At 50.6% G+C, this 24,676-nt stretch overlaps 1 protein-coding gene across 1 annotated transcript in view; it reads left to right on the top strand.

The window, feature by feature from the left end:
- The window catches only part of VASH2 (vasohibin 2), a 98,625-nt gene that overhangs the window by 55,720 nt on the left and 18,229 nt on the right, over positions 1-24,676 (top strand). Inside the window, exon 6 of the mRNA XM_014575269.4 lies at positions 18,888-19,269. Within this exon, the coding sequence (XP_014430755.1) occupies positions 18,888-19,269 (382 nt within the window). The remainder of the gene's footprint in view (positions 1-18,887; positions 19,270-24,676) is intronic.

Here is a 24,676-nt window from a genome sequence, read left to right on the forward strand (position 1 = left end):
CATACAGTGCCCTGGTTGTAATTATGGGCCTGCTTTTCCTGAGCCCGGGTGAGATTGACCTTGGTGAACTAGGCCAGCCTTTGCAACCGCTCCCTGAGTTGTATAATATACCGGACCGTACTCATTCCCCTCGGGCCTTGTTCTTCCCAGGCCTCCCTCAGGATGTCCAATATCTACAGGTCTCTGCCCGTAGAGGAGTTCAAAGGGGGAGTACCCCGTGGACGCCTGCGGGACTTCCCGGATCGCGAACAGCAAGGCGGGGAGGTAGGGTGTCCCAGCTGCTGGGGTCCTCATCCACAAACCAGCGAAGCATCGCCTTCAGTGTTCGATTAAAATGTTCTACCAGGCCGTCTGCCTGGGGGTGGTAGGCCGATGTTCTGAGGAGCTTGATCTCCATGAGTTTACCCAGCTCAGCCATTAGGCGGGAGGTTACGTTGGTGCCCTGGTCTGTCAGGATCTCTTTGGGGATCCCCACCCTCGCGAATATTCGCACCAGTTCGGTGGCGAGGGTAGGGGCGGTGGTGTTCTTTAGTGGGACCGCCTCGGGGTACCGCGTGGCATAGTCTATGACCACCATGATGTACTTATTCCCCATCTTAGATTGTTCAAGGGGTCCCACTAGGTCGAGGGCAATCCGCTCGAAGGGCTCATTCACCAGTGGCATGGGCACTAAAGGGGCCTTAGGCACCCTTCCCGACTCTGTCCTTTGGCACGCCTCACAGGACTGGCAGAAGTCGCGCACCTCCCGGTACACCTGAACATCTGCAGGATCCACTGGAGGGTCTTTTCCGCTCCGAGGTGCCTGGCCCACGGGTTATCATGGGCCAACTCCAGGACTGCTTTCCTATGGGTGAGCAGGACAAGTAATTGCCTCCGGTCCCCCCCGCCTACCGGGTCCCTAAAAGCACGATACAGCCGGTCCGCATGTACCTCAAACCTTGTTCCGTTTCGTCTGCCGTCGGGATTGTCCGCTGTCCTGTTGGTCGCGTATTCCCATGCTTGGCGGAGGGTGGTGTCGTCCCGTTAGGCCTCGATGAAGTCCCTCCCCTCGAGGATCCCCTCCGTCATGAGTTGCCACCGTCCCTCTGTGCCCCGGTCTCTCTGGCGGGCGGTGTCCGACGTGGAGGGGGCCTCTGGGATCTCGGGTTCAGCCACGCAGGCTCGCCCATTTTCCATTGGCCTGCGCCACACTGCCCATAGGCGATGGAACCCCCTCCAGTCACATCCCAGTATTACGGGGTAGGGTAGCTGCAGTGCTAAGGCCACCTGGCACTGGGTCTCTCCTCCCTCATCAGTCAGGGTTACCCTGGCCGTGGGATACTCTCGGACGTCTCCGTGGACGCACTGCATCCTCACCGGGGGTCCCCTCGGAGTCGCGGGGTCCACGAGGTCCTCTCTGACCAGGGTCTGGCTACTCCTGGTATCGACGAGGGCGTTTAGTTGTATGGGGCCTAGGTGGACCTGGACCATCAGTCGGGGTCTCTCCTCTGGTCCACCCTGGTACAGGGTGAGTGCCTGTCCAAAAGAGCAGTCCATAAAAGGGCAATCACGTCGGAAGTGCCCCTCCTGTTCGCACTCGAAGCAGAGGTTTTTCTTGGGCTCGGGGTCCGGGTGGTGCGGTAACTCCAGGGGTTGCCCCCTCCCCGACTCGCGGGGTCCTTCGGGGCCGGCCGTGTCCAGATCGGGGCGAGTCGTCTCTTCTCGTCCACACCCTTTTAAGTTGCGCCCTCCCTCGCGGATCCCTCCTTCGCCCTCTGGAGCCCCGTGCTTGGCGGCGTGGAGCGCGGGGTCCCCGTCCAAGGCCACCCGGGCTTGCCAATCCCCTCGGCGGCGAGGAAGTCTTCCATAAGGCCCACTGCTTCATCAAGGGATCCGTGCCAGTGTCGGCGGACCCCCAGCTGTCCCTCTGGTGGGAGTATGTGCGTGAACTGCTCCAAATAGACCATCTCGGCCACCTGTTGGCCGGTCTTCCCCTTTGGGTCGAGCCAGAGGCTCCCCGCCTCTCGGATCCTCTGTGCCACCTCCCGGGGCCGTGCCCCGTCAGCATATCTCACGTCCCAGAATTTCTGCCGTTGGGTTTCCGGGGTAACGCCCAGCTGGTCCAGGATAGCCTCCTTGACCCAGTGGTAATGGAGGGCGTCCCTCGCCGAGAGGCCCCGGTATGTGAGCTGGGCTGGGCCTGTAAGGTGGGGCGCCAGGATGGTCGCCCATTGTTCTTCGGGCCACCGGGCTGCCGCTGCCACCCACTCAAACGTCACGAGGTATGCCTCCAGGTCATTTGAGTGGCTCATCTTGGTTAGGTGGATCGGGGCCTGGGGGGTTCCGCCCCCTGTTTTCTCCCCCCCCATCAGGGGCAGGGGCCGGTCGCATAGCTCCCAGATCAGTTGTCTCTGCTGCTCCTGAGCTTGTGACATCAGTTGCTGAATTAACTGCGTTTGTTGTTGGTGGTTTTGGCGTTGGGTTTCCACCATCCATTCCAACAATTTGGATGCCTCCATGGCTGGTCTGGGGTGTCCCGGTCTGGTTCCCCTGTGTTCTCCCCAGGAGAAAACCACCGTCAATACCCCACCAAGAGTGTCCACATTCTCCACCACGTGTGGAGGGGCGTGGCGCCACGGCGACCCCTGTGCGGGCTGCGCAGGGCCGTTGTCCCGCCCCTCCATCCTCCCTCAACCGAGGTCTCCGTCCTTGGTGCTCCCTACACCCCCGGTGTCCTGCCCCGAGTCTGGCAGGGTCGGTCCACAATTAGCATTGACTCACTGGCGCCTGTGCCTGCGGGGGAGGGTAGGAGGGCTCGGGCCCACCCTCACTCCGAGCCCTGACCCAGGGCCCTAAGGTCTGGGGGATGCTACCACCAGTCCTGGTTGGTGGGGGAGAGGGTCCCCTTAACACACCAACCCCCCGGTTTCCAGTACCCTGCCCTGGGTCGCTTCCTACCTCCCTTGTCGAGTCACGCGGGGTCTCCTGGGTCTCCGGAGCTAGGGGCCCGAGATGCATCCGCCTGGCCTCCCTCCGTCTGGCGGCTCTTCTCCCTCCACTCCGGCGGTGGCGCTCCCTTTGAGCGTCCCGCCATGATGATGTCTCCCGCGGCAGAGCGGGGCTGCCTCCTCTGCCGGGAGGGGCCGTCCCGCCGGGTGCCTGTGCCGTCCAGCGCTGCGGGGCCGAGTTGGAGTCCTGTCCTCCCAGCCCGGCCAGGGCTGGGTTGGCGCAACCAGGCGCCGTTCGCGTGAGCTCGCGCTCGGCCCCGCCTGCGGCAGAAGAAGCCGCACAGGGCAGGAGCCAGCGCAGAGCTGCCGCCTCTCCCCAGCACGCCGGGGACGGCGCTTGGTCCGTGCGGGGCTCGGGTGCTGCACCGTCACACTACCCCTTCGCTTTTCTAGTGAATTGAGAGTGTAGAGCCTTGCGACATCTCCTCCCCCATGTCAGTGTGTGTTATGCTTAAACAAAGCACGCAAGATCTTTTATAGGGGAAAAGGCAGTACGCCACATTTATTGAGAATACCACAGTTGCATATGCTTTTCAGTCACTCACACACAAACATACTCACACACACAGTTCCTCCAGATGATGTTATAGTTACCAGTCCAGAGTCTGGATCAATCTAGTGGCCAGCCAGATTGATCAGAGGGAGAGCAGGGCCTTTCATCGGTTGCAATCCGATGCTTAGCTGGAGTTGGTGGCAAGATGAACCCAAAGTTCCATAGCAAGGCACCCTGCTTTTATAATCCTTTTTCTTTGTTGAAGTCTATGAATTTCACTGTGTCAGTCTGTGACTGGTGTGTTATCTTGTTGACGCCAATATGTTTTTTCGCAGTTTGTCTTTTACAGTTTGTCTTCACCTCGCATTCTCCCCCTTCTTTCTTGACTATCTAGCTCTAACGATGACCTTCACACCATATCTCATTCATACAAACAGTTTTTCACAGAGATACAAACAGCAGAGTTTTATATTGAACAAAAGCAAACAGCATTGTAAATTGCCTTACTAAATGTTGTACTTAAAACAATTCACACTGAAGGCTCGGGCCTTCGACACTCCTCTGATCTCATTGACGTAGACACAATATGAGATCCTATCTCTTTACTTACTAAACTTGACTCATAGACTCATAGACTTTAAGGTCAGAAGGGACCATTATGATCATCTAGTCTGACCCCCTGCACAGTGCAGGCCACAGAATCTCAACCACCCCTCCCAGAATAATCCTCTCACCTATATCAAGATATTGAAGCCTTCAAATACTTTGAAGGACCCAACTTGATATCTATGCAACTTTCCCCTCATGGATCATCTCTTTGGCAGGGCTATGAGAGACAGCACCATAACTGTGTGTTTTTGTACCCTGGGGCAAACTATGAATGATATGCCCCCTTTCCTTAGGTTAACATGTGTTGTGTGCCTTACTTTTGCAGCTTATTATTTTTATTTATTGCATCTTTGTGCCCCTGATCCCAGGGTGAGCACCCCACTTGCCCTGGCCTTGTTACAGCCCTGGTGAGAGGGGCTTGGTTCTCAAATTCTGCAGCTAGCTACTGGCCCTTGGCATATCTCTCTCAAGACTGTTGGAAAACAGTCAGCTCCAGAGAACTCCCTGCTGGCTCTGCAGCTGCCCCTCACTCTGCAGAAGAGGAACGTGATTGAGCTGTAGGGAGTGAGTCCAGCAAGCTGGTGGGAAATAAAGCTGTGGAGAGCAGCTCTCTCCCACAGCTGTGAATCTTGGCCTCTGCAGCTGTCTGGTGGAGGAGCTTCCTGAAATGGGGGTCTGATTCACTGAAGGCAGAAGTGCTGTCTGCCCACCGCTGTTCCTCTCGTAGGTTGCTAGGTGTTTTCCCCTCTCTCCCAGGGGACAGTTTGTGTCTTAGTCTTTATTCAATCCAAGCTCCCATCAGCGTCAACAAGATTGTGCTCTGGTTACAAGCTGGTTAAGGCCTTCATGCCTTCATCCAGTCCTACATGCTGTGTATTATTGGCTCTGTGGAAATGTGCTTTTGGGCAGTAAATTGAGCTCATCTAGCCGTGGAAAGCCAGCTGCCGTCACATCGATATTGCCAGCTGCATTGTGCCTATTCCAGAAACTTTACTGTTGATGTGTGCAGCCCAGAGACACAGCTTGACTTTGATACTGGAGCCCACACTTAGCAAAATCGTGTAGAGATTAATGAACAGAGGAAAGTTGATCTGGAAGCCACTGATGGAGAAGGTTCGAAGTCTGTCTACCGACCTGCAGCTACTCTTGGTATGTTTCAGGGTAATCGCTGGTAGTGGCAGGGAGAGAAGATAATTTATTCCTGCTAGGACCCTTATGATTATGGCATTGTGTTTCAATTGTAACTTGTAAAGCTTTTGTTGCATCAGTGGTGTTGATAGAAAGTAATGGCTGCTATCGCTTTCTACTGCAAATGGGTGAAAACTAGTATGTGACTGCTGGATTTTTTACTTAAAGCTGTGGTCACCAACCCGTCAATTGCGATCAACTGGTTGATTGCGGGGGCACGACCAGTCGATCACGAGGTTGTCCAGCCCCCCCTCCTTCAGTCTCTGCATCCCCACGAAGGAGCCTGTACCGGTGCTACAACCTCCTGGGAGAACGAAGGTAGCACCGGCTTCCTGCAGCATGGGGAGAACTCCCGTGGCTGCGTACCAGATCTGGCATCTCAGAAAGCGTGCGCCGGTCATCCTCTTCCTAAAATAGTTGGCGTGCTTCCTAAAAATCTGGGTCTGGTACACAGCTGGGCACTTCCTTCCCCGTGCTGCCTGCCTGCCTTCCTGCGCCGGGGGAGGGGGAAGAGGAGGAGGAGGAGGAGAAGTCCCATGGCTGTGCACCAGATCCGACTTCTCTGGAAGTGCACCCGCTGTTGTGGGAAGGGGAGGAGCAGTGCACACTTCCTGAGATGCTGAATCTGGTGCACAGTCACTGGACTTCTCCTCCCACCCCGCCACAGGAAGGCAGGCAGCATGGGGAAGGAAGTCCCATGGCTATGCACCAGATCTGACTTCTCAGGAAGCGTGCCGGCTGTTTTGGGGAGGTGGGAAGAGCAGCGCACATATTTCCTAAGACTCCAGATCTAGTACACAACTGTGAGATCCCCAGGTACCGACTGAGCTGTCCCTATCCCCTCCCCCTGTCCAGACCCTCACCAGAACCTTGCCCCCTGTCCAGACCCCCACCAGCACCCTGGTCCCCGGCCAGACCCCCACCAGCACCCTGCCCCTGTCCAGCTCCTCACCAGCACCTTGCCCCTGTCACTTGGCCAGACACCCACCAGCACCCTGCTCCTGCCCCCTCTCTCTTATCCAGATACCTGTCCCCAGCTTACTCCTGCACCCCATTTTCCACCCAGATTCTGCAACCCCATCCCTATTGCACTTACTGGCAGCCCTGTCCCCCACACTGGATCTCTCGTTTTTGGCCCCACCTTAGAGCGTAGAGGGGCCCACAAAATCCACTAACCCTGGAACTCCAGAAGAGTTAATTTGGCCTAAGGCCGTGAACCTCAGTCCTACCTACCCTCCCCCTCATCATGGGGCTGGAGTGCCAGAGGAGTGAGGTGTCCCAGATGGGGCCACATCAATGAGGTTTGGGGGGTTTTGGAGAAGTTGTTTTTTTGCATTTCACTTGTATGGTCCCCGATTGATTTTTCTGTGGGTCAGTGGCCCCTGGCCCAAAAAAGGTTCCCTGCCCCCCTCATAAGTAAAGACAATGCTGAAACCTTTTGTGTTGAACATAGTGTTTTATTTAAAAATGAAGCCTGGCCAGCAAGCCCCCAATTGGGGCCAAGCCCCCATCTGGCCACAGCATCATAAAACTCCTGCACCCCCCCAGACTCCAACCCTGAGCTCATCATACACCTGAAGCCTCTGTCCAGAGCCCCCCACATCCCCAAACTCCTGCACCCACACAACCCCAGTCTTGACACAACACTCCTCCATCACCCCCACACCACAAACCTGTGCGCTAAGCCCATCATATACCCAACCCAAACTCCTGCACCCCCCGCTTCTCCAGTCTTGTGTCACAACACTTCTGCACCACTCACACACTGCAAACCTGTGCCCTAAGCCCATCATACACCCGACCCCCCTGCCCTGAGCCCCTCATATACCCCAACCCAAACTCCCGCACCCCCACACTCACAAGTCTGCGGCTTGCTCAGCACCCCAACCCTCCACCTGAGCCCAACACTCTCCAGCCTGGAGCCTCCTCCCCAAACCAGCATCCCCTTCTCCACCTCCTCCTGCACCCAATTCCCTCCCAGGGTTTGCACCTCTCTCCCCTTCCCACACCCAAATCCCTCATTCCCACCCCAGAGCCGCATATCCTGTCTCAACCCAGTGAGAGTGAGTAAGGGCTGGGGTCAGCCAGTGATGGAGAGGAGGGAAACTGAGAGGGTGGGGCCTCAAGGAAGGGCTGGGGTCTTGGGGAAGGGAGAGGGTAGATCTTGGCTTGCCCTGACATTTAAAAAGTGACCTTGGATGTAAAAAGGTTGGAGACCACCGACGTCTGGCACCCTGAATGAGTGCTTCCGTTTAACTTAACAGCCATGATCATGCTGTCAGTGAAATTATCTTGGTTTCCATTGACAGTGAAGTGGGGTTTGGAATGCAGTGTCTGTGAGCTGCTTTTAGACAGACTTAGGATGATCAGATGTCCTGATATTAGGGGTTTTGTTTTATAGACACATTCCCCATCCCCCCAAAATAGTGTCCTGATGTTTCACACTGGCTGGCTGTTCACTCTAGAACCGTGGTCACCAATCCGTCAATCGCAATCGACTGGTCGGTCGTGAGGCCTTGACCAGTCGATCGCGAGGCGTTCGGGCACCCCCACCCTCCACCCCCGAGAAGCCCCACTACTTACCTCTAGTGTGGTGCTGGCTTCCCCCGGGGTGAACAGAAGTCCTGGGTGAAGCCTGCGTGACTTCTGGGGGTTCTGGAAGTGTGCGGGCTACTCCCCTCCCACAGCTCTGTCATGTACTAGGGGAGGGGGCCTCGGCCCTGGAGGAGGAGTGCGGCAGCTTCCTTGGGAGGGGTGAGTTTCCCTGCACCGCGGGAGCGGGGGTCGGCCCCAGGGTTTGGCCCGGGGATGCTCCCACGGAGGTTTGTCGCGCAGCGGGAGGGGGGTTTGGAACCGCCAGGAGAGTTTGGATCTGCCGCAGGAGAGGCGGTTTGGTCTCGGGGCAGGCGAGAGAGGCGGCTTGGCCCCGGGGCAGGCGCCCGCGGGGGTTTGGCCCACCACGGGGGGGTTGGCCGTGCCGCGGGATGGGGGTTTGGCCTTGGGACAGGTGCCTGCAGAGATTTGGCTGTGCTGTGGGATGCACGCGCCGGCTTCTCTCAGGGACATCGGGGACAGGGGGGAATCCTGGGAGGAGGCGATAACAGGGGATTCTCTGCCTCCACTTCCCACTGTCCCCCCCCCCAAGCCTCCTGTTCCCTCTCCCCACTCCCCAGCCGCAGAAACCTGTCCCCACTGGCACCCTGTCCAAACAGGTTCCCTGCCCTTCTCAGAAATAAAGACAATCAGAAACTTTTTGTGTTTGACATAGTATTTTATTTAAAAATGAAGCCTGGCCAACAATCTCCCAATTGGGGCCAAGCCCCCATCTGGCCACAGCATCGTAACACTCCTGCACTCCTCTTTCCCCCAGACCCTACATCTGAGCCTATCATACACTGGAACCCCCTGCCCTGAGCCCCTCACAGCCCCCAACCCAAATTCCTGAACCCTCACATCCAGAAGCCTGTGGCTTACTTAGTACCCTAACACTACATCTGACCCCTGCAGTGCCCAGCCTGCAACTCCCTCCTCAAGCCAGCATTCCCTTATCCACTTCCTCCTGCATCCAGATTTCCTCCCAGAGCTTGCACCTCTCACCCCTTCCCACATCTAAAACCCTCATTTCCACCCCAGAGCCTACACATCCTGTCTCAACCCAGCGAGGGTACATCGAGACTGCAGGAGTTTTTCAGGATTCCAGAGATACCCCAGAAAAAACTCTTCTGCATCCAGGGATGTGTTTGTTCTTCCACTTCTTTTAGTGGAAGAGCAAACATGCTCTTTCGGTCACTCCTAAATTCCTCTTTCCATGAGCAATAAGGGGGCTTCCACAAGAAGGGGTTTTTCTGACATTTGGTCAAGTCTAGACAGGCCAAATATTGGAAAAACTTTTTCCTGCAGAAGAATTGGGGGGGCGGAGGGGAAAGCAGCAGTATAAGGATTGGGGATAGCAAGTGATGGAGAGGAGGAGAATAGAGAGGGCGGAGCTTCAAGGAAGGGGCAGGGCATTAGCTCTTGGCTTGTTCTGTCATTTAAAAAGTGATCTTGGGTGTAAAAAGTTTGGAGACCACTGCTCTAGAAGATGGACTCAAGTGTCAATGCAAGATGTGATCAATCCAAATTAGAGGGCTAGGGATCTGATTCTCATTGCACACTGATATAAGCCAACATGATCCCATTGCCCGCAGTGGTGGGATTTCTCACTGTCACTCACACCGGAGGAAAGTGTGGCAAGGAAAGTCAGGCAAGCTCTGCGGTTCAGGTGTCTTTCAGTGTTGTGTGCTAATTCAGGTCAATTACAGGGCGAAACCCAGTGTATGAACTTTGGATCTGGATCTAAACTTTTCCAAGGATCTGAATAGCAGAGGGGTTCAGAGCAAGAATTTGGGGTTGGGTTCACCTCTATTAACTATGGTGATTCCATTTTAAAATAATAGTAAGCTCTTTCTGTGCCTGAAGATAATTAAACCTCAGGGAAGTTTAGGACAAAGATGGGAGAAGTGCAGTTTTAGAAGACCTTGTTAGTAAGCCATAGAAGTGAACTGACATACTAGTTAAGAACATAAGAACGGCCGTACTGGGTCAGAACAAAGGTCCATCTAGCCCAGTAGCCTGTCTGCCGACAGTGACCAGCACCAGGTGCCCCAGAGAGGGTGGACCGAAGACAATGATCAAGCGATTTCTCTCCTGCCATCCCTCTCCAGCCTCTGACAAACAAAGGCCAAGGACACCATTTTATCCCCTGACTAATAGCCTTTTATGGACCTAACCTCCATGAAATTATCTAGCTTCTCTTTAAACTCTGTTATAGTCCTAGCCTACACAGCTTCCTCTGGCAAGGAGTTCCACAGGTTGACTACATGCTGTGTGAAGAAGAGCTTTCTTTTATTAGTTTTAAACCTGCTGCCCATTAATTTCATTTGATGTCCTCTAGTTCTTCTATTATGGGAACTAATAAATAACTTTTCTTTATCGGCCCTCTCCACACCATTCATGATTTTATATACCTCTATCATATCCCCCCTCAGTCTCCTCTTTTTTAAACTGAAAAGTCCGGTCTCTTTAACCTCTCCTCATATAGGACCCGTTCCAAACCCCTAATCATTTTAGTTGCCCTTTTCTGAACCCTTTCCAAGGCCAAAATATCTTTTTTGAGGTGAGGAGACCACATCTGTACACAGTATTCAAGATGTGGGCGTACCATAGTTTTATACAGGGGCAGTAAGATATTCTGGGTCTTATTTTCTATCCCTTTCTTAATAATTCCTAACATCCTATTTGCCTTTTTGACCGCCGCTGCACACTGTATGGAAGTTTTCAGAGAACTGTTCACAATAACTCCAAGATCTCTTTCCTGATTTATTGTAGCCAAATTAGCCCCCATCATACTGTACGTATAGTTGGGGTTATTTTTCCCGATGTGCATTACTTTACACTTATCCACATTAAATTTCATTTGCCATTTTGTTGCCCAATCACTCAGTTTGGTGAGATCTTTTTGGAGTCCCTCACAGTCTGCTTCTGTCTTGACTATCATAAACAGTTTGGTATCATCCGCAAACTTTACTACCTCACTGCTTACCCCTTTCTCCAGATCATTTATGAATAAGTTGAACAGGATTGGTCCTACGACTGACCTTTGGGGGACACCACTAGTTACCCCTCTCCATTCTGAAAATTTACCATTTATTCCTACCCTTTGTTTCCTTTCTTTTAACCAGTTCTCAATCCATGAAAGGACCTTCCCTCTTATCCCATGGCCATGTAATTTACACAAGAGCCTTTGATGAGGGCTTTCTGAAAATCCAAGTATACTATATCTACTGGATCCCCCTTGTCCGCATGTTTGTTAACCCCTTTAAAGAACTCTAAGGGTATGTCTACACTACCCCGCTAGTTCGAACTAGCGGGGTAATGTATGCATACCGCACTTGCTAATGAAGCCCGGGATTTGAATTTCCCGGGCTTCATTAGCATAAGCGGGGAGCCGCCATTTTTAAATCCCCGCTGCTTCGAACCCCGTGTAGCGCGGCTACACGGGGCTCGAACTAGGTAGTTCGGACTAGGGTCCTATTCCGAACTACCGGTACTCCTCGTGAAACGAGGTGTACCGGTAGTTCGGAATAGGCACCCTAGTCCGAACTACCTAGTTCGAGCCCCGTGTAGCCGCGCTACACGGGGTTCGAAGCAGCGGGGATTTAAAAATGGCGGCTCCCCGCTTATGCTAATGAAGCCCGGGAAATTCAAATCCCGGGCTTCATTAGCAAGTGCGGTATGCATACATTACCCTCCTAGTTCGAACTAGGAGGGTAGTGTAGACATACCCTAATAGATTAGTAAGACAGGATTTCCCTTTACAGAAACCATGTGACTTTTGTCCAACAAATTATGTTCTTCTACATGCTTCACAATTTCATTCTTTACTATTGTTTTGACTAATTTGCCTGGTACTGAAGTTAGACTTACTGGTCTGTAATTGCCCGGATCGCCTCTAGAGCCCTTTTTAAATATTGGTGTCACGTTGGCTACCTTCCAGTCATTAGGTACAGAAACCGATTTAAAGGATAGGTTACAAACCACAGATAATAGTTCAGCAGTTTCCCATTTGAGTTCTTTTAGAACCCTTAGATGAATGCCATCCGGTCCCGGAGATTTGTTAACATTAAGTTTTTCTATTTGTTCCAAAACCTCCTCTAATGACACTTCAATCCGGGACAGTTCCTCAGATTCATCACCCACAAAGGACGGTGCAGATTTGGGAATCTCCCCAGCGTCCTCAGCCGTGAAGACTGAAGCAAAAAAATCATTTCGTTTCTCCGCAATGGCTCTATCGTCCTTGATTGCTCCTTTTATAGTTCGATCATCTAGGGGATCCACAGGTGTTTTAGCAGGCTTCCTGCTTCTAATGTACTTAAAAACATTTTGTTATTTCTTTTTGAGTTTTGGGCTAGCTGTTCCTCAAAATATTTTTTTGCTTTTCTTATTACATTTTTACACTTGATTTGACAGTGTTTATGTTCTTTTCTATTTATCTCACTAGGATTGGACTTCCACTTCTTAAAAGATACCTTTTTGTCCCTCACTGCTTCTTTTACATGGTGATTAAGCCACGATGACTCTTTTTTAGGTCTCTTGTTATGTTTTTTAATTTGGGGTATACATTTAAGTTGGGCCTCTATTATGGTGTCTTTAAAAAGTTTCCATGCAGCTTGCAGGGATTTGACTCTAGTCACTGTGCCTTTTAATTTCTGTTTAACTAACCTCCTCATTTTTGTGTAATTCCTCTTTTTGAAATTAAATGCCAGAGTGCTGGACTGCTGAGGTGTTCTTCCCACCACAGGAATGTTGAATGTTATTATATTATGGTCACTATTCCCAAGCAGTCCTGTAACGGTTATTTCCTGGACCTGATCCTGCACTCCACTCAGGACTAAATCGAGAATTGCCTCTCCCCTTGTGGGTTCCTGCACCAGCTGCTCCAAAAAGCAGTCATTTAAGCCATTGAGAAATTTTATCTCGCTTCTCTTCCTGAGGTGAAATGTATCCAGTCAATATGGGGATAATTACAATCCCCCATTATTATGGAGTTCTTTATTTTGGTAGCCTCTCTAATCTCCCTCAGCATTTCAATGTCCGTATCGCTGTCCTGGTCAGGTGGTCGGTAATATATCCCTACTGCTAATTTCTTATTATTGGAGCATGGAATTACTATCCATAGTGATTCTATTGAACATGTTGATTCACTTAATATTTTTATTTCATTTGATTCTACATTATCTTTCACATACAGTGCTACTCCGCCACCCACCCAGAGTGGGCGATTAGTTGGTTGATTAAATACTCTGCTTCAGTCACTGCCCTAAATGGCTGTGTACAGTTAAACAGCTACCATGTTTCACCTTGGAAGTGGCTTCCTTTCAGCAGTAGACAGTGTGATTCATGTGTCTGTACAGTGCTTTGAAGTGAAGGGATGTGAATGGAAATGCTTAAGTGTTTCTAGGATGACTTTGTTCCAGGTATTGATCTTGCTTGCATCAGCCTTACATTAGTGTAACTGTGGTAGCCACCACCTTGGCCAACCCTGGGCACTGAACTGGGCAATTCTCAAATCTGATGTTACAGCTTGAGTTAGGTTACGGCTACACTGTAGCCTTCTCCTAGAAGAGCTTATCAAATGAAGCACAGTGTGGAATATCGCTGCGCTTCATTTGCATAATTAATTAGCAGCTGCTTTTGCTCAAGAGGCTTTTGCGCAAAAAGGAGCTGTGTAGATGGCTCCTTTTTGTGCAAAAACCCCGTCTGTGCAAGAGCCGTTCTTCCTGAAAAAATGAGGCATACTGGAGCGGTCGACAAAAGCTTCCCTTGTCGACCGTGGCGCATCCATACTGCCCCGCTGTGCTGCCAAACAGCTGATTGGCACAGCGTGGCAGCCATTTTGATGTATTTAAATCATCGCTTCATTTTCCTATTTCTAGTAAACTCATCTACATGGCTCCGTCGACACAGCCATGTAGTCTACACATACCCACACAGAGGGATATGTAACATTCAGACTGGTCAGTTGCATAACTGTGTTGATTTCAGCAGAATTACACAGGAGTTAAGCCAATGTGTTGGAATGAAGAATCTGCCAGTTTTTCTACTGAAAGGAAATGATTATTTGGTGCATGACATTAACTTTTATATTTTAATGTGTTAAAATACTTCTCAGCCTAGACTCTGTCCCATCCTCAAAGCCTCTCAATCTTTTGGTCTGAATCTCCTCTGGCTTATTTTACTCTGGTGCATGTCCATTGACATATAACTTAAAAAACAACAAATAGTCTGGTAACACTTTAAAGATTAAAAAAACATGTAGATGGGATCATGAGCTTTCATGAGCACAGCCCACTTCTTCAGATGAGCCCACACCCCCAACCCCTTACCTCCCTGCCAAGAGCCCTGCACTCCAACCCCCTCACTCACTGCCCTGCCAAGAGCCCCGCACTCGACCACCCTCGCTCACCGCCCTGCCAAGACCCCTGCACTCCAACCCCCTCACTCACCGCCCTGCCAAGACCCCCGCACCCCTACCCCCTCACTCACCGCTGTGCCAAGACCCCCGCACTCAAACCCCCTCACTCACCGCCCTGCCAAGACCCCTGCATTCAACCCTCTCACTCACCGCCCTGCCAAGACCCCCTCATTCGACCCTCTCACCGCCCTGCCAAGACCCCCACACCCCTACCCCCTCACTCACCGCCCTGCCAAGACCCCTGCATTCGACCCTCTCATTCACCGCCCTGCCAAGACCCCTGCACTCCAACCCTCTCACTCACCACCCTGCCAAGACCCCTGCACTCCAACCCCCTCACTCGCCGCCCTGCCAAGACCCCTGCACTCCAACCCCCTCACTCGCCACCCTGCCAAGACCCCCGCACTCCAACCCTCTCACTCACCGCCCTGCCAAGACCCCTGCACTCCAACCCTCTCACTCACCACCCTGCCAAGACCCCTGCACTCCAACCCCCTCACTCGCCGCCCTGCCAAGACCCCCGCACTCCAACCCTCTCACTCACCGCCCTGCCAAGACCCCCGCATTCGACCCTCTCACTCACCACCCTGCCAAGACCCCTGCACTCCAACCCTCTCACTCACCACCCTGCCAAGACCCCTGCACTCCAACCCCCTCACTCGCCGCCCTGCCAAGACCCCCGCACTCCAACCCTCTCACTCACCGCCCTGCCAAGACCCCCGCATTCGACCCTCTCACTCACCGCCCTGCCAAGACCCCTGCATTCCAATCCCCTCACTCGCCGCCCTGCCAAGACCCCCGCACTCCAACCCTCTCACTCACGGCCCTGCCAAGACCCCCGCATTCGACCCTCTCACTCACCGCCCTGCCAAGACCCCCGCATTCGACCCTCTCACTCACCGCCCTGCCAAGACCCCTGCACTCCAACCCTCTCACTCACCGCCTTGCCAAGACCCCTGCACTCCAACCCCCTCACTTGCCACCCTGCCAAGACCCCTGCACTCCAACCCTCTCACTCACCACCCTGCCAAGACCCCGCATTACCACCTCCTCACTCACCACCCTGTCAAGACACCCGCACCTCCACCCCCCTCACTCGCTGCCCTGCCAAGACCCCTGCACTCCAACCCCCTCACTCACCACCCTGCCAAGACCCCGCATTACCACCTCCTCACTCACCACCCTGCCAAGACACCCGCACCTCCACCCCCCTCACTCGCTGCCCTGCCAAGACCCCCGCACTCCAACCCTTTCACTCACCGCCCTGCCAAGACCCCGCATTCCCACCTCCTCACTCACCACCCTGCCAAGACTCCTGCACCTCCTCCCCCCCTCACTCGCTGCCCCGCCAAGACCCCCGCACTCCAACCCCCTCACTCACCGCCCTGCCAAGACCCCTGCACTCCAACCCCCCACTCACTGACCTGCCAAGAGCCCCGCACTCAACCCCCTCACTCACCACCCTGCCAAGACCCCTGCACTCCAACCCTCTCACTCACCACCCTGTCAAGACCCCCGCACTCAAACCCCCTCACTCACCACCCTGCCAAGACCCCGCACTTCAACCCCGTCACTCACCGCCCTGCCAAGACCCCTGCACTCCAACCCCCTCACTCACCGCCCTGCCAAGATCCCGCACTCCAACCCCCTCACTCGCTGCCCTGCCCAGACCCCCGCAACCCAGCACCCTCAATCACTGCCCTGGTGAGACCCTCCAACCCTCTCACACACACCCTCCACCCAGAGCCCATCCCCTCAACCTGCTCCTGCATCTTCTCTTGCTCCTGCACCCTCCCCCTTGGCCCCACACCCTCCCACCAGCCTGCTCCTGCCCCCTCCCCCACTTCTGATCTCTCCTCCTAGCCAGATATCCTACTCCCAGCTTGCTCCTGGACCGTACTTCCCACCCAGACCTCACACCCTCCTGCATCTCCATCCCTATCCCACTCTCTGGCAGCCCTGTCCCGAACACTGGACCCCCTCATTTCTGGCCCTACCGCAGAGCTTCGGGGGCCCCACAAAATCCACTAACCCTGGAATCCAAGAACAATAAATCTGGCCTGAGGCCTTGAACCTCAGCCCTCCCTTCTCTCCTCCTGGAGCTGAAGCACCAGGGGACTGGGAGCTGTTTCAGTTGGATCGTGGTGATGCTTGAAACATAAGAAGGAGATTTGGTACATGCCAGCTCAGTGAAACCACCTCAAGAAAAAATGTTGGAGGATATGTAAGGATTACAGGATATTCTCCTTCTTTAGAAACTTTAGAAACTAGGGCTCAATTTGAGTTCATGCTACTGTATATCGGGAGTAACTCCATCAATTTCAATGGCATTTTGCTGGCACAAAGATGTAATGTATGTTCAAGTGAGATGAGAATCAGGACCCTGATTTTTCTTTTCTTTTCTTTTCTTTTCTTTTCTTTTCTTTTCTTTTCTTTTCTTTTCTTTTCTTTGTAAAAAGTGTTTTCTAAACAGCTGCCAGGCACTCCTGACATGCAGAAAGTGTGTGTGTGGGGGGGGGAGGGAAGCAGGTAGAATTTTCAGACTTATGTTCTGTGTCATTTCAACTATGTAATGCCTGTTGTGTTGTGTTTGTGCTAAAGAATGTGGAGTGGTGTTTTTTGAGGGGGGGGGGGGGGGAGAGAATGCCAAAGATCCCAGGATCAAGAATGGTCAATCCTTGTTTTCTGCAGAGAGAGAGATTTTGGTCTGGATCTTGAGCTACAGGTGGGGCAGGGTGGGTGCATGTGCATAGGGATAGTCTTACACCACCTTCTGGAGCCTGGGCTGATCTGTGCTTGGCCTAGTCCTCTACCCCTTCCCCCTCCCCCCTCACCCAGTACAACTTAGAGCGCTGCTCTAGGCCTGTTCCATCAGCCAGAGTGCAATGGGGCATGAGGATATCCCCACAACACTACCATTCCCATTGGCCTGACCCCAGTCTCCACCACAGAGAGGGGTTAGCGGCTTTTCCTCGCCAAACAATCCCACTGGCAGAGCAGCATACGGCAGCTGAGGACCCAGATCCTGGCCTCTGCTCCAGACTCTTTATGCTACTAGAGCAGCTGAGGATCATGGGTAACCAGCTGGCTGTGTGAGGGAGGAGTGCAGGGCTGTGCTATGGGTGTGTGCAGCTCATGCTTTGTTTCAGTGAGCCATGACCATGGCCCTGAGGGAAGGGATCTTAGATCAGTGGAATTTGAAAGTGCTGCTGATGACCTTGTCTGTGCCCCTTGCATCTGTAAGCCAGTCATGGGGTGGGTGTTATGCTGTGTTGATATATAGCAGCTAATGCTTTCGGCTCTGAGGTCCCTGATTCAGTCCCCAACGTGACAGCCAAGGGGACAGCCGCTGTCACGTGCATGGCATTCCAGACACGTGCAGTAGGGTAGGTATTTAGTGTCAGTTGTTGATGTGGTGAGAAAGGGAAAAGAAAGCAGCCAAATGTCACCTCCAGAATTTGTAATGGCCTCTCTCAGCCTGAAAAAAAAGAGGCTGCTGCCCAGAGGGACTTGCCTGATTTGGTTTGTTGTGATTAATAAATGAAGAAACCAGGTTTTCCAAAGGCAGAACCCATCTGTCCTAATGCGCAGAGGGAGACTTGCCTGCCCAAGGTTGTCAGGGTTCTGTCTGTTTCCTGACCCAGTCTCCTTGCTGGCAGAGGATGGCTAGAGTTGGCTCCCACAGGAGCCAATCAGCACTCGTCCTGAATCTGGAGGGAGCCACTCGACAGATGATCACACAGAAGTGGCATCACGGGTTGAAGCAATGAATTACAGGTAGCTCCCCTGTGGAGTATTGTGTTATGCTGCTATAAGGCAGCTCACTTCTCATGGGCTGGGCCCAACAAAGCTCATGATCCCATGCCATCTACATGATTTGTTAGTCTGTAAAGGTGCCACTAGACTATTGGTTGTTTTTTAAGTTTTCCAGTTACAGACTAACTCAGCTCTCCTCTGAAACTTCTCAAGGTGTGTTTGGAATCACCATAACAGGCCAGGCTGAAAGACTCCTGGTCATCTCTTTGGGTCAGTGTCTGGCCTGAATCCTTTCTTTAATCTAGCTGTTCTTGGTTCATGAATTTAATGGGCTCTCTGATGACAAAACAGTCCCATGGCACAGGTTGTCAGAAGAAAGGTAAAGGAATATAAAAAAGAGATCCATGAAGTAGGATCTTTCATAGTACCTGAAGGCTGCGGATATACAGAAAACCACCTCTCAAAACTCTGAGCAGCAGCCACCTCCAAAATGGAACCAGAGGAAGGTTCTTGGGAATGCTAAACTGAGGAACTCTGCATTGGGATTAGAGATGTGCTAGTTTTCTTTTATCCTGATATAGCCTTGCTTTTCATCCAGGCACGGTCAGGGCCCTAGGAGTCAGGCCCTTCCTGCCTCTGCTACTGACTTGATGCATGGCCTCATGCTTTCTATGTCTCACCACCAGTCAGTGCAATGGGTATTCTAGCACCTCCCTTGCAGAGGCACTGTAATGGAATCTCAGCCCCTAGGGTAGACAGGCTAAGGGGACTGGCCTTAGAATTAAAACAAGATTTGTTTTGCAAGCTTTACCCCAAACTGCCTTGACACAGTCTGTATCAGATACCTGACCAATGGGCAGCCTTCTGTGGAACGATTCCCAATCAGCTTTAAAACCCACTTCTCAGGAAATTATTTTCATCATGTGGTGCTTGGGCTTTACTGCAATGGTCGGTATGGCTCACTGGGCATGAGCAGACGATCTGATCTGATGGACAAACCTCTGATGTATCGAACTCTGACTGATCTGGTCTTTGAATTTGAGGATTCCTATAAAAAGTATTTACATTCAGTCAAAAAAGTAAAAATTGGATTATACGTCCCGCATGAGCCACACAGCTTTCAGCCCATTGAGTGGAAGCAGCTGGTCCTCAATGTAGCCAAGATGATGAGGACAGACATAAGGAAGGAGTTGGAGAAATATGCCAGAGATATGAGAATGAAGGTAAGTGTATGACACGATTTCCATAAGCCCCTGGGAGTTTAGGTCTGATCTCCTTTACACTGGAGTACATTGGGAATAATTCAGTTGATGTTAATGAAGTCAAACCAGAGTAAAACCAGTGTGAGATTAAAGTCAGACCAGGTATGTTGGTAAGTCCATCTACTCTGTCCTTTTCTGTTTCTCCTGAACTGCATGGTGCATGTTTCCAAGGCCTATTCTGGAACATTATTTGTAGGATCTCTCCCTTCTCATCTGACACTAGTGGACTAGAACTTCTCCTAGTTATAAGTGGCCCATGTTTGCCAGCCTCTTGCCTCTGTAACCCAAGCAGTGCACTGTTAACAAATAGCTTGCTGAGTCTTGAGCTCAGAAGAAAATCACTGAGCAGAGCTAGTGAATCTCTGGTGTGGGGGACAGGAGTCTGGGAAGCCATGGGCATGCTCCAGTTATTGGCCTGGACTCTCTGCTGCATCAGCTTCCTGCTTGGGACAGCACAGTGATGGTCCCATACTGCCAGGGAACCTGTTATGGCTACTTGATTGGCTGCTCAGCCATGTTGCATTTTACAGCAGCTCCAAGGCAGCTGAGTATAACCATTGGCAGCCTACTCTGGCGATGCCCTCTCTTCTGCAGTAGGAGCAGTGGGAGGGAAGTGTAGGAGCCAGCTATGCCAGCTCTTCCCCCACTGAGGACTCGTCAGAGGCAGAAGTAGGGTTATATTCCCACCCCTTTGTGTCGCCAGAGTCATGACTGCCTTCCAGCCTGCTCTCCCCTGCCAAGGGTGTGAGCCCTGCTGGGCTTTGGAAGGTGGGGAATTTCATTATGGAAGGGACATGGTGAGAGTGCGGTGTCAGGCAGTTCTGTTATTACCTCTGAGTTGCTGGGTTAATATAGCACAGGGCTGGGGAACCCTCACTGATGTGGTCCCTAAGAAGACCGACACTCCTCACATTCCCCTCACACCCCAGAGCCTAATGGGGGCCAGGCTAGCAGATTTTGTGTGCTCCATTCCTGGAGTAAGCCCGGACTCCCCTGGGCCTGAGGTTCCCCAGCCCTGATGTAGGCCCTCATGTGCCTAACGAGGCCAAGGAAGTATGTCAGCCAGGGCCTCCTGTGGCATAGGAAAGCCTGCCAGTTGCTGCCCTATCTTGGGTATCCAATGAGAGAGCTGAAGTTAAGTCTGAGGAGGAGTTACATGTGCAGTACCCTATGTCTTCAGGGTCCACGAGCACACACTGTCCTTGTAAACAATTTCTCCTCCCCAGATGACTGGAACGGGCTTAGCCCTTCATTGCAAGTGCTGTCCCACTGGTCACTGATGGCAGCAGAATTGGTGCTCTGGGTCAGGATCAGCGGCATGATAACTTTTCTTTGGTATTGTTTAGTCCCTTAGACTTGTGGCACTTCCCAGCTGGCGAATCAGATAGAAAAGCTTAGAGGACACTTGCAGACAAAGGTCTGCAGTTGCCAAAGAGCTGAGCATATGAGTCCCTTTCTGGCTGGAGTTCCTGAGGGTGCTTCAGTGACAGCTGAGGGGGATGAGCCAGTTGCAGTGGCAGTGCCGTTGGCTTTGATGTCTTTACAGCCATCTGTCGGCAATTAGGGTAAAGCAGGTGCACTCAGGAAGTGCAGGGCTGCTTCCCTTTTCAAAGAGCTATGCGGCATCCTTTGTAAATTACTTCAGATGCCACTTCTGATTCCCCTCTCCTCATGTCTGGCCGAGAATGCCTGTGACATGGTGTTCAGGAGCCTGCGCCAGTTTGTGTCAGGCTCTGAATAGCAAGTGGAAAATGGGTAGTAAATCTGCCTAACGGAGACTTCCTAGTATTGCTGCTACAGCCCCTCTCCTGCCGATGTACACATGTGCGGGAGGTAGTGTGAGTCTGACGTGACTCTCTTCACCCTGTTTTCTGTTCTCAAGTACTTTTGTAACCCAGATTGCTCACCTCAAAGTAATGTCAGTGAGCTGTGCAGAGCAGTTAGGAATCCAAGAAGGCAGTGGAGGGAGAGGCCCTGCCTTCCTGAGTGTAAGTAGAGATGGAGTTCACCTTTTGAGGAAGGGGAAGACCGTATTTGGATGCAGATTGGCTAACTTAGTGAGGAGGCTTTAAACTAGTTTAATGGGGGCAGGTGACCAAAAGCCACAGGTAAGTGAAGAACGTGGAGACCTAGGAGATGGGTTGGAAATGGGAGGGAAGGTGGGCTATAATAGCAGAGAAAAAGGAGGGACAAGGCAGAACTGGGAGCCAAGGTCAAATCAGTATCTTAGATGCCTATATACAAATGCAAGAAGTATGGGTAATAAGCAGGAAGAAGTGGAAGTGCTAATAAATAAATACAACTATGACATTGTTGGTATCACAGAGTCTTGGTGGGATAATACACACGATTGGAATACTGGTATAGAAGGGTACAGCTTACTCAGGAAGGATAGGCAGGAAAAAAAGGGAGGAGGTGTTGCCTTGTATATTAAAAATGTATACACTTGGACTGAGGTGGAGATGTATGTAGGAACCAGATATGTTGAGAGTCTCTGGGTTAGGTTAAAAGGGGGTAAAAAAGCAAGGGTGATATCATGTTGGGGTCTACTACAGGCCACCTACCGAGGTAGACAAGGTGGATGAAGCTTTTTTAAACAACTAACAAAATCATCCAAAGCGCAAGATTTGGTGGTGATAGGGGACTTCAACTATCCAGACATCTATTGGGAAACTAACTGAGCAGGGCCCAGACTATCCAATGAGTTCTTGGACTTCATTGGAGACAGGGTTGCCAACCATCAGTAAATTTATGGACAGTCTGTAAAAAATTAGCCGAAATTGGACATGTCCATAAAGTCCGTAAAAAAAAAAGTGCTATAAAATTTCAAAAAACAGCAATTATTTCTTCTGTGCTGCTTCAGCCATTTTACTGTGGAGCAGAGGAAATTGAACATTTTAGTTGTTTATTTAGATCAATAGTTGAGGTGACGTGACATGAATCACGTGATCCATGTGATGTTATAATTTACATTATCCCGCCGAATTAGCGTCAGCACATCGGCAATTTATGTAATTTAATATTGTTTACCGTTAAAGTTTACAATGTCAAAATCTATATACATTGTTCTTGTGATGTATGAATGACAACAATTACTTTTCACTTTTGGCCATTTATGTCGTCTTAATATAGTATAAAAATTATGTTAGTTAAAAAATTTGTCTGTCCGTAAATTTGTCTGTAAGTGAAATTTCTGTGGGTTGGCAACCCTGATCGGGGACAACTTTTTATTTCAGAAGTTTGAAAAAACTACTGGGGGGAAGCTGTTCTAGATTTGATTTTAACAAATATGGAGGAAGCTGGTTGAGAATTGAAAGTGGAAGGCAGCTTTGGTGAAAGTGATCATGAAATCATAGAGTTCATGATTCTAAGGAATGGTAGAAGGGAGAACAGCAAAATAGAGACAATGGATTTCGGGAAGGCAGATTTTGGTAAGCTCAGAGAGCTGGTAGGTAAGGTCCCATGGGAAGCAAGACTAAGGGGAAAAACAACTAAGGGGAAGAGAGTTGGCAGTTTTTTAAAGGGCTATTATTAAGGGCCCAAAAGCAAGCTATTCTGCTGTGTAGGAAAGATAGAAAGTATGGCAAAAGATCTCCTTGGCTTAACCAGGAGATCTTGCATGATCTACAACTCAAAAAGGAGTCATATAAAAAGTGGAAACTAGGACAAATTACAAAGGATAAATATAAGCAAACAATAAAGGAATGCAGGGGCAAAATTAGAAAGGCAAAGGCACAAAACAAGCTCCAACTAGCTACAGACATAAAGGGAAACAAGAAAACTTTCTATAACTATATTAGAAGCAAGAGGAAGACTAAGAACAGGGAGGGCCCATTGCTCAGTGAGCATAGAGAAACAGTAACCAGAAATTTGGAAATGGCAGAGATGCTTAATGACTTCTTTGTTTTGGTCTTCACCTAGAAGTCTGATGAAGGGATGCCTAACACTAACATAGTGAATGCTAGTGGGAAGAGGGTAGATTTAGAAGATAAACTAAAAAAAAGAAAGTTAAAATTCACTTAGAAAAGATAGATGTCTGCAAGTCACCAGGGCCCAATGAAATGCATCCTAGAATACTCAAGGCGCTGATAGAGGAGCTATCTGAGCCTTTAGCTATCATCTTTGAAAAATCATGGAAGATGTGAGAGATTCCACAAGACTGGAAAAGGGCAAATATAGTGCCCATCTATAAAAAGGGAAATAAGAACAATCCAAGAAACTACAGACCAGTCAGTTTAAATTCTGTGCCAGGAAAAATAATGGAGCAAGTAATTAAGGAATTCATCTACAAACATCTGGAAGGTAATAGGGTGATAGATAGCAGCCAGCATGGATTTGTAAAGAACAAATCATGTCAAACCAATCTGATAGCTTTCTTTGATAGTATAACGAGTTTGTGGGTAAGGGAAAAGTGGTGGACGTGGGTTACCTAGACTTGAGTAAAGCATTTGATACAGTCTCACATGATCTTATCAATAAATCAGGCAAATACAACTTAGATGTGGCTGTTATAAGGTGGGTACATAACTGGCTGGATAACTGTTCTCAGAGAGTAGTTATTAACAGTTCACAATCCTACTGGAAGGGCATAAGTGGGATTCCGCAGGGGGTCTGTTTTGGGACCAGTTCTGTTCAATATCTTCATCAGTGATTTACATGAAGGCATAGAAAGTACACTTATTAAGTTTGCAGATGATACCAAACTGGGAGGGTGCTTTGAAGGATAGGGTCAAAACTCAAAATGATCTGGACAAACTGGAGATACGGTCTGAGGTCAACAGGAAGAAGTTTAATAAGGATAAATGCGAAGTACTCCCCTTAGGAAGGAACAATCCGTTTCACACATACATGATGGGATGCGATTGTCTAGGGAGGAGTACTGCAAAAAGGGATCTAGTGGTCATAGTGAACCACAAGCTAAATATGAGTAAAAAAAAAATATGATTTTGGGATGCATGAACAGGAGTGTTGTGAGCAAGACACAAGAAGTCATCCTTCCGCTCTGCTCTGCACTGATCAGGCCTCAGTTGAAGTATTGTGTCCAGTTCTGGGCACCACATTTCAAGAAAGATGTGGAGAAATTGGAGAAGGTCCAGAGAAGAGCAACAAGAATGATTACAAGTCTAGAGAACATGACCTATGAGTGAAGAATGAAAGAACTGGGCTTGTTTTGTTTAGCAAAAAGAAAACTGAGAGGGGACATGATAGCAGTTTTCAGGTATCTAAAAGGGTGTCACAAGTAGGAAGGAGAAAAATTGTCTCCTTGGCCTCTGATGATAGGACAAGAAACAATGCGCTTAAATTGCAGCAAGGGAGGTTTAGGTTGGACATTAGGAAAAACTTCCTGTCAGGGTGGTTAAACACAGGA

The sequence above is a fragment of the Pelodiscus sinensis genome, chromosome 3 (assembly GCF_052426305.1).
Source record: "Pelodiscus sinensis isolate ZL-2025 chromosome 3, ASM5242630v1, whole genome shotgun sequence".
Taxonomy (NCBI): Eukaryota; Metazoa; Chordata; order Testudines; family Trionychidae; genus Pelodiscus; species Pelodiscus sinensis.